Below are 10,383 nucleotides of genomic sequence, written 5' to 3'. Positions count from 1 at the left end.
GATTCTTAATTGAAACAACTTAATTGAACCTGGAAGTGACGCGGGCATGTCATTTCGCCACTACAAAACGCTATTTTTATACCTCTATGTTTTTTTTTTTTTTTAAAACGACGACGAAATTGTGAATTTCCAGAGCGTGTTACTCCACACTCAGCAATCGACTCCTACGGACTTTACTCCGGATAATTCCTTTAAGTTAAACGGTGTGATTGTCGTGAGAGCACGATTCATTGGCGCTTGCATAGTGTTCGGCCGTATGTCTGCGTGCGCACCTGCCTACCATCAGGCTACTCAGCTACTAGAGAAAGAATTTCCCCTGTTTGTATGTTCACTTCAAGTTGGCCTACCATAACTTACCAACTATGCACTGTAGACCATAAACTGGCTATTTATATTTTTCTGTGAAATAACCAAATGTATTTGTTCAACTTTATGAAGCAGAATTACGCACTAGGCAACGTAACACATTTTTGTTTGCACAGGAGAGCGATTAACAAATTGCACATGTTGCTGTTTACCAATAAATACTATATATTTTTGCAAACAACAAAAACAGAAAGGATGGAGACAGGAACAAGGTCAATTGGTAGATATGCTTATCAAAACGTTAGGGGCTGGATGTGGATGAATGAAGCACAAGCATGCTTTACTAATGTTAAGCATGCACGCTGTTTAACGTTACACGGTATACTAAAAGTAAACCAAAGGTAAATGTAGCCTTTTTAGGGTTGTGTAAAGTTGACCAAATTACTGTAATATAGGCTGTTAGGCGTGAATAAAGTAGGCTACTTTGTTGCTACAACTGCAACCCTTCCAACGTTAATGGGGACGAATGTTGACATTTTCCTGTATTTTGGGTGAGAAACCCAGGTCATCTCCCTTATTTTCAATGTTCAATGTTGACACCTACAGTATGGAACGAAAGAGAGCGTAATATGGCGCCAGAAATCACATTCCCTCTAGAACCTTTGCTAGTGCCTAGATGTCGCTCAGTCTCCATTGAGTTTCTACGAAAGCCGCAGCGCGAGGCCTTCCTTTATCTTGCTACTCTGCAAGAAAGAAGGAAATGAGGGGTAAACGTGGTGTGCAGAGAGGGGTGCCCGAAGTGTGAAAACTGAGACTGGGAGCTACATGGAAAAATATGCACCAAACAGGCCACTTTGAAATGTTGCTGTTTTCATGATTACAAAAGTTGGGTGACCCCCTCCTAGACTAAAAAAAGTTGGGTGACCCTCCCCTCAACAAAGAATAAAAAGACATGACCCTCCCCTATTTTCCTCCGGTGGTCCATTCCATAAATACCGAATGGTCCCTTAATCACATTAGCCAGCGGCAAGTTTCCTATTGTTCTCTATAGTTCGGCAACGAAACAGTAGCAACGCTGGCGTAACGCTAGCATTTAACAAGCTGAGTGTTGAACTTGGTTCAACTTTCAAAGCGCAACGCAAGTGTATTCAATTGTCAGTTAAGGCAAACTGTTTGTGTACAAGATAGAACTTATTATGGTCTGAGCGTGTGTGATTAAAAGAGTCATTTTTATTATTTTATAACAGGCCCAAATATATTCATGTTCCAGACATTAAAACATAATGGATACCTAATATTTCAGACATTCTGAGATAATCAACCATCATCTACCTAAATATTATTTACCTTTACATGTAAAAACATTCAATACCTACACCCACTTGACCCCCTTTAGCTTCAAATACATATTTAACATCTAGTTTGGCAGTGGAAACCCAGTGTTTGACTTGGGCTAAACACAATTTCCATTAATGCCAGTATATTTCATCTTCAAGAAGTCTAAAAACACAAAGAATTCTATATATAAATTCTATATATAAATTTCATATATAGAATTTTGAAAAGTAGCATGTGTCATTTGAATTACATGGTGCTTGGCATTCTTCATCAGTGAGCTGCAGCTCGTTCTGCAGCTGGTCCTAGTTAACCTGAAATGTCCTACCCTGGAAAAAAAAAAGTTCTCCCGAGAGCTAAATTTGAATTTGCTCAGCAAGTAACTCTGGCGATGAGTATTGATGTTCATTACTTATGCCCATGAAACCAAGCTGCACCAATCACATCGGCAGATGATATAGGCGGGCCAGAGGCGAGCTAAACAGAGGACGATAGCGCTGTGACATAGATGTCTGGAAACATTGCTCATAGTGTTATCCAATTGCGTGCAGTGATATTTTCAAATTCATGCTGGGCCCTGCCCCTCGAGTTGAGCCATTTTCATTACTCATAGCCAGACCCTTAATCTTTCAGATTGGGTCTGGTCCTCCAGGCTACAAATGCCCTATGAAACTATGAAAAACTACATGAAAGGTTCCAAGAAGTACCTTACAGGATAATCTTCAGAGTCTATGCATAGCATTTGGGAAGCCAGTAGGATGTTGTTGATGGCATCTTCTCTTTTCTTACTGAAACTTGACAGGTTAAGGGTGGCGACAGGTGCAGTGTAATCCTTAACATCGGTTATCATGCTAGATTTCACAAGACCTTTGATAATCAAACTATTCAGAATGACATCAAATTCCGGTGTCTTCTCCTTGGCACGAAAGTGCTGCTTTATCGGACAAGATATGCCAACAGAGTATCCTCTTGGTTGAGGTGTCCAAACCTGAGGCTGTATGTTGCAGGCGATCAGGAAAGCAACTGTGAAGATATCAACACCATATACTTCCTTTATCCAAGTGGGAAGAAAGTTCCCCCCAGTGCGTGGATTGATTTCTATGAGTTTGGGCCCATGGTCAGTGAGTTTGAGGTCAACATTGTAGACTCCATTCTCCAGACCACAGTGGAGGCAGCTCTGATAGGCAGCAGCCACCATCTGGGCCTCCTTCTCCTGGCTGACACCAGAGGGCATAAGATGGGAGGAGCTGATGAAGTACGGCAAGACAGAAGGACCACACCAGGACACGAAGGCCAAGAGCAGCCTTCCTTCAAAGATTGCCAAGTCCACCACATACTTAACACCTTCTAGAAACTCCATAATCATAGGTCTGGAATCAAAGCCATCATTAGGATCCAAGGTTTTTAGAGCCGTCATTTCTTGGACATACTCCTCACACTGTTGAGCATTTTCCACCAGTTTCACAGAAACAGAACCAGCTCCATACTCTTGCTTCACCACAGCAGGAAATCCAAAAGATTCGGCAGTTCTGGTGAGATCAGTCAGGTCCTCAAAGTTTTCAGAACGGACGGTATACTGCCTAGGGGCAGGGAGGTGACACCAGCCCTGATCTACGGCAGCCAGATGATTCTGGGTGTGGCTCTTCCTCTTGGCAATGGAGATGGCCTCCACTGTATCTCCAGGCAGGCCCAGTTTGGCCCTCACCAAAGCACAGAGAATTGTGTTTTTGCAGATGAATGTTAGACAGCCATCTGGTTGCAAACCCTTTTTTTCCAGGAGGGACACAATGTTCTCAGTGTGGACTTCATCTTGTGTGTGATCCATGTAGTCGTAGACCAAATATTCTGAGACATAGTCGGATGCAGGGTGTCGCTCATTGTTGCAGACAAGAATACTCTGGTAAGAGAAAGCGTCAGTTAAGTTTAAATTCATTGTTTCGAACATATTATACATTAACTTACAATTAGGTTTGATATTGTAAAGGTCACAGTCTCTTTAAAAAACAGTATCATATTCATTTCATCTACCTTAATGCCATATTGCTTGGCTGTGACGAAGACTCCAAGTTTTTTTGACTCCCCTGCTCCGATAAACAGCAGAGTCTTTCCAGCCAGGATGGAGCAGTGTGAGTGATGACATATGGTCTGTAGCAGGGGCTCGATGGCTGAGGATGACAGCTGAGGATGAAGAAGGCTATTTGGAGTGCTGAACATTCCCCTTGAAACATTTTTTATCCCCAGGAGGAAAGGCAGCAGCTCACCATCCATCTTCCCCAGGGAAAAATCAACTCCTAAAAAGAAATAAGAACATGACTATATGAAATAGAACTAAAAATAACAAAATATGACCGCCGCTCAGTCCTGCACATTCTCAATTTATCTCCATCTCTTACTCCATCCCCTACTCTTAGAATAGTTGTGTATGTAAATGTGTGTGTTCATGTGTGATCATCTCTCAATGCAAATCAAACCAGCTATTAGGCTACCTGAAATAAAACTATGCCAATCTCTAGGTATGGTGAAGGGTATGTTATGATGTGGAGCTATTTTAATTCCAAAGGCCAAGGGAACTTTATCAGGATGCATAGTATCCTGGATCCATGAAATAACTGGCCTTTAAAAATAAAAAATCTGCCTGTCTCTATGGGAATTTAACATAGTGTGTATGTCTCCTGTATTTTAAGGAAGAACATTTATTTATTTAAAAAACATTATTCATTCACAAAGAAAATTGGTGTCCTGAAAGGTTGGATTTTTCCTAATTTAAAAAAAAAAAAAATTAAGGCATGAAGATGATTTTTATTCCTCCGATGCATAAGGATGTTTTGTTTGTAGTACCAGTTTGCAACAATAATTTTAACCCTAAGTTGTAAACCCTTTTTTAAAAAAAATAAAAAACTGGATACACCAAAAAACCTTTATGTAATCGCTTCCTGCCAGGACTTTTACAGGCTTTTCCCAAATCATGGAAGTAACGTCGCCGCAGCGGTAAATAGCAGCAGAGAGTAGAAGCCATCAGGCAAGTGTTATTTAAATAAACTCCTGGTGTACTTACAAACTTTCCAATGCCTCGTTTTATGAGTACAGAACATATTTGTACTACTGTAGAAGTGTCGTACCATTCAGGGCATTATTAGTAGGATAATTTATAGAGATGCACCGATTGAAATTTTCTGGGCCGATACCGATTTTTCATAGAGTTTGACCTGCCGATACCGATTTTAGCCGATTCTGATTTCATTTCTTCTAACCATTTTACAGCACACACACAAATAGTTATTTTCTATCTTTTCTTTGATAGAACATGTTAATATAGGCGATGTAATCAACTTATCAATGATGAAATGGCTGTTAAAAAAAATGGAACCGGTGAGCAGACAGATTCTTTTTCAAGTCTAACTTCAGATGCAGTATCAAATTATGGATTAAGTTAAGTTATGGAACACCCATTTTATGCTTCTCACATCCAATATCCAACTAAAGATTTAAGAACAATTTTCATGATACATTTGAACATACTACCATGTAACATATTTTCATATGCATTGATGAATTTATGGGAGGGCGAGGGAAAAGTGGTAGCAGCCTAGGCTATCACGCAAACACAGGGGAGAAGTGCTAATAACGATTAGGTGCTCCACCATATGAAAACAGTGCACGTCTGTTTTGCGGTGAAAGATTTAAATCCAAATTCCGATTAAATGCATCAATTAGGCTATAGAAACTTTCAGAGACGACTGATTCAGTATTCAGAGCATCAGTTTTCTTCATTGTAGGCTATGTCAAAAGCAACTTTAACGTTTGTTTGCCTTTCTAATAGGCTATCGTTTGTTCACTTTCACGACATCCACTTCTCAATCTGCTAGACTAGGGTATTTTAAGACATAGCCCTAGTCTACGTGCAGTAAATAGTTAGAGTATTTTTTTTCAGTTAAGTAGAACTACTAGGGCTACTGTATGTCGCTGCTTGTTGACATCTTTGATTATTTTTAATGTCGCAGTTGTTTATCTCCGTTCAGCAGGCTTGTGGTTCAGCTGTGGGCACGCAATTAGCGGCAGTGACGGGCGGTGATGAGCGATGTTTACGTAGCCTAATGAAGTGACAGCTTAGTAAATTCCACGCAGTAGGCCAATGGTAAAGCACAGCGTTTGCTGCATAGAAAAACTCAGTAGCCTATTAGCGCTTTCTTTGTAGCCCTACATCCAGCCCTGAGTGTTGGCCTGGTTGCTAGCTTCTTCAAACTTTGCAAACTCAGCTGGGTGTTGTTACAATTGCGGGCGCGACGAAAGTGTATTTGACCGCATAAAATCGGCATGTCTCAGACTGACTGGCCGGTCATGGCCGATCACGTGAAAATCGGCCGATTCCGGTCACCAGCCGATCTATCGGTGCATCTCTAGTAATTTACGAGATACTCACAATGCACAAGCCATTCATTTCTGTATTCGCCTGACAGCGCTACTCGACCAATGTTCGACCAAGGGAAAAGAGCTTCTGGGAGGGTGTTTGCCTCGAGGTCTTGGTGCAAAGGACCCTAGGGTGAAATTACTCCGAACCATCACTTTAAAGGTTGTATCAGCGATAGCGGGAATACGTCACTTCTATTGATGTTCAAACAAAACAGAGAGCTAGCTCGCTACTCCCTCCCCCTCCCTCCTGTGCAATTAAAACTCTCCTAAACGCGCATCTCGTCGGTTATTGGTTGAAACACTTTCTTTTGCCTTTGAGTGGGTTGCCAACCCTTGATGGTAGCAATTGTTTTTGTGTACAGATCTCGGAGCCTCGGCTGCCTACAGAGACGCAGTTTTTTGACAGCCTCCTAATGGGGCAGACAGCTAGCGGATCGTTAGGAAAGATTAGATGAATGTGATCATTTATGTTTGGGCCTTTTTTGGGCCTGAAATCCCTGATAAAACCTTTATTGTTAAAGCAATACCAAAGAACTTCCCCTCTGTCGCACGCACGCTATTTGTTTATCCAGCACCGGCTTTGCAAATAACAATGTCCACAGACAAGGTAGAATATGTTGCATGATTTATGAAAGTACGATGTATTGCGACATCAAACGCAAGTCAAATTTGTAGTTTCTTATGTCTCATTCCATCGGACTACAGATCCGCTACCCGATCTGGCACATAGTGCGGTTATAGCCGATAGAGGGCTGCGAAGCGAATGCAGAAGTTACAAGTTGATGAACCACTGAAACGATTTTGGAAACATTATTTTAAGGTACAAAAAGCTCTTTGGTGTTGCTTTAAAGAATAAGTTGGCCCTTGCTGCTAAAACGATGCACAAATTATTATTATTTTGTTATAATACTATTCATATTCAGTCAGACTGTTGGCATTAGGTTTTTGCATATTAAGTCTACTGTTGGAACAAAATAGGCCCAGAGTGATATGTATGCCTATTTTATTCTTATAGATATGAGAAAAGGCCAAGGGTGTCTTAAGCACTGGGTGAGGCTATTTGCACCCCTGGTACAATTAACAGTGTATTCTATACTTACCCTGGTGCTGTTTCCCTCACGGGATCAAAAGAGTATATATACTTATACAATTAGAAGTGAATGCTATTCGTACCGTGGTGCACACAGCAATGTGTTCTATTAATACCCTGTCTGATACAAATATCAATGTACGGTACTTGTACCCTGATGCACACAGCAATGTGTTCTATTAATACCCTGTCTGGTACAAATATCAGTGTATGCTATTTGCACCTTTGTGCATTTACCCTAGCATATTGATCACACCATATAATTAAGCTGTGTGGACTCTGCTATTCGTACCAGGGGTGCAAATAGACACTCTGAATAAGGTATGCTGTTTGCATCACTGTATAATTAGAAATGGATGCTATTCCTACTCTGGTGTATATAGTAATGTGCAGAGGTGGGAGTAAGTCACACATGTGCAAGTCACAAGCAAGTCTCAAGTCTTAACCTTCAAGTCTCAAGCAAGTCCAAGTCATTTTTTGTGACAGTCAAGCAAGTCAAGTCATCAAACGTTGCCGCCGACGTCACTGCCAAACTTTGACAAGCGCGACAGCGCAATGGGTTTTAGGAGGGTTTAGGACCGTCAATACTATATCATATTATACATAAGCCTAACATGTGAAATAAGCTACTTTTCTATGCTAATTGCTGGCTGTTAGCTAGGCCTACTTACTGTTGTTAGCCTACTACTAGGCTGTAACGTATGAAACAGGGACGTGTTTGAGGGAGGGAGAAAGAGAGGCGCTTACTTTAGATTACATTGGGAACATTTTCGCTATATATATAGATTAAACTTAGACAAGAAAATGTTTCACTTTGCTATTTCAATCTTTTTAACCTAATATGGTGTTAACTAAAAAGCATAATAGATTCAAAGCCAACCCTTAACATGCCTCAAATTTGACATTAGGTTTCTAACACGACTAACTTCGGATGAAAATCAACGTGGTGGTGATTATGTCGCTATTTTGCAAACTTGCAGACTGCTGTTCATTTCTCCTTTGACTTGTCAGATTACATCATCTGTGAAGCCAAACATTATTATGTTTCGGTATAAATGTAGAGCCTTCCATATTTGCAAGTTAGCCTACCTCAGTCTGTCTCATTTGATCTGCCACTTGCTGTTGCTCTGTCGCATCACTTGGTACAATGACAGGTTGCTCGTGTGACGCATGCAACAGCACCTAAGCAGATTTTCTAAAATCGTAAAGTTAACTCCTTAATATCTATGAAATAAATAAAAAGTCAAGTAATTTCAAGTCATTTGTCTCAAGTCTAAGTCAAGTCTCAAGTCATGAATAGCAAGTCAAAGTCAAGTCGAGTCTTTTATACATGTTGATCAAGCAAGTCTCAAGTCTTAAAAAAAGTGACTCGAGTCTGACTCGAGTCAAGTCATGTGACTCGAGTCTCCCTATGTCTGGTAATGTGTGCTATTTACACCCTACACCTCTGTCAGAATGCTTTACACAGGACTGCTTTACATTCAGATTAGAGTTATTAATAGGCCTGAGTGTCATAATCATGAAATTTTTGTTAACTAACAAACTGACGGTTGGATGTTTTCACTGAACAAAGATTATGAAAATAAAACACAACTTTTCCACCCGAAACTTAATTTGAAAAGATATTAGTACCAAAACCTTTCAGAATTCTTCACTTTCTGCTGACAAAAAAACAAATGTCTGCCATGTTTTTTGCGCACGCGAGCAACGTGTTTTTGTTGTTACGTCACAGGGTCCCAGACGTTCACATTGCATGTTTGTTTGTAATGGATGCAACCGCGAGATAGGCTACGGCTACGCGCTTCACCTAGCCTGGCGGGCCATCCTATATCATTGAAATGTATAGTCTGGCATCGAACCATTCACCTTGCTTAATCCAAGGGGCGGGCAGAGAATTGTCTTTCAAACTACCTAGGCATGCAATAGGCCAGCGCTTACGACCATATCCATTATCCGGTCGGCAAAACGGCAAATACATCCTTCTTCGAAAGGAATGACTTAAGTGCATTGTGTTGCTCAACTTTCAAAGAAAAGCACAAGTCCAACTTCTCCAAAGTTGACGCCAACGCCGATTCAAACAACCGCTCTTCGTTCGCCATAGCCACCTTCCTTGTTGTTCACCGTCGCAGGACTGTCGTTATCCTGTTAAGCCCGCCTTAAGACTCTCTAATAAAATAGAGCGCTGTGATTGAATAACATCCACGGTGTTAGCCAATAGAAATCCCTATGGTTTGATACTAGACGTACAGGCTGAGCAAATTAATTTGCCGCCGCTGCTGAGCAAATTAATTTGCCGCCGCTAGGGTGCGTCTAGATTTCTAGGCTACGCTTCACCATGACTGCAATGAATTGTTAACAGACATGAACCAAGACATATAGCCCAGCAGCAATCTATCTAAAATGACACATACTTGAAGTACCATTTATGATATGTTGTCAAATATTGAAGTTGTGGGAAGTTTACATGATTTAAGCTGTAGGATGTTTAATTTGTCCCCCATGCTGTTTCATTTGTCCCAGGCTCCCAGCCAGGAGGGACGAATGAAACAAAACACACGTTTGACTTCTCCTTAAATAACTCTTGAACGGTTTTGTTCAGAGCTATACATGCTACTGTATTTGACAAATGACAGATGTATGTTGCTAGTGACAAAATATTAACTTTCAGTGTTTTACGATGTCTTTGTAAATTACGTTTAATTAAAAAGTGTTTAATTCGTCCCGGTTCTTCCCTCTGGCTCATAGGCGCCGATACCGTGGATGCTCCGTCGCTCGAGCACCCACAGAAAATATCGAGCACCCACGTGTGCCAGCTTACATTCCCAGCTAAATTTACATTAATTTAAAATCAAACATGGCAATTGATGTTAAATTCAGCATCTCTCATAATGTGATTGGCTATGTTGCTGTCAATCCCCTACTCCATATCCTTACCACCAATGAGAGCATCTCTCGTAATAAAATTCCTGGCACTTCCCACCTGAAGAATTAACGCAAGGCCTTGTCGGGTCTTCAGCCCCGAATGTTTAAAATGTATATAGCCCTGAATATCATTTTAAAAGTAGTCTGACAAAGCTTATTGTTTTGTGACACAGCTAAACACTGGTACCTCATAGAACGCCTATAACATAGCCTAGGTGGTCGTTTAACTTCATAAAAAGTAAAGCAGATAGAAAGAACTCATGCAAATCTAGCCTACAACACGCAGACAGCTTCATGCGAGGGGGAGAGAGATGGCAAGA

General features: G+C 40.9%; 1 protein-coding gene across 1 annotated transcript in view; it reads right to left on the bottom strand.

The window, feature by feature from the left end:
• Positions 1 to 1,516: 1,516 nt before the first annotated feature.
• LOC125286064 (carnosine synthase 1-like) overlaps positions 1,517 to 10,383 on the bottom strand; it is a 35,853-nt gene continuing 26,986 nt past the window's right edge. The window contains exons 7-8 of the mRNA XM_048230755.1: positions 3,670 to 3,932; positions 1,517 to 3,538 (exon numbers count right to left, since the gene is read on the bottom strand). Coding sequence (XP_048086712.1) covers positions 2,324 to 3,538; positions 3,670 to 3,932 — 1,478 coding nt within the window. The 3' untranslated portion in view covers positions 1,517 to 2,323. The remainder of the gene's footprint in view (positions 3,539 to 3,669; positions 3,933 to 10,383) is intronic.

The sequence above is a fragment of the Alosa alosa genome, chromosome 21 (assembly GCF_017589495.1).
Source record: "Alosa alosa isolate M-15738 ecotype Scorff River chromosome 21, AALO_Geno_1.1, whole genome shotgun sequence".
Classification (NCBI taxonomy): domain Eukaryota; kingdom Metazoa; phylum Chordata; class Actinopteri; order Clupeiformes; family Clupeidae; genus Alosa; species Alosa alosa.
The sequence above is the reverse complement of the archived record's forward strand: the minus strand, read 5'-3'. Positions and strand labels throughout refer to the sequence as shown.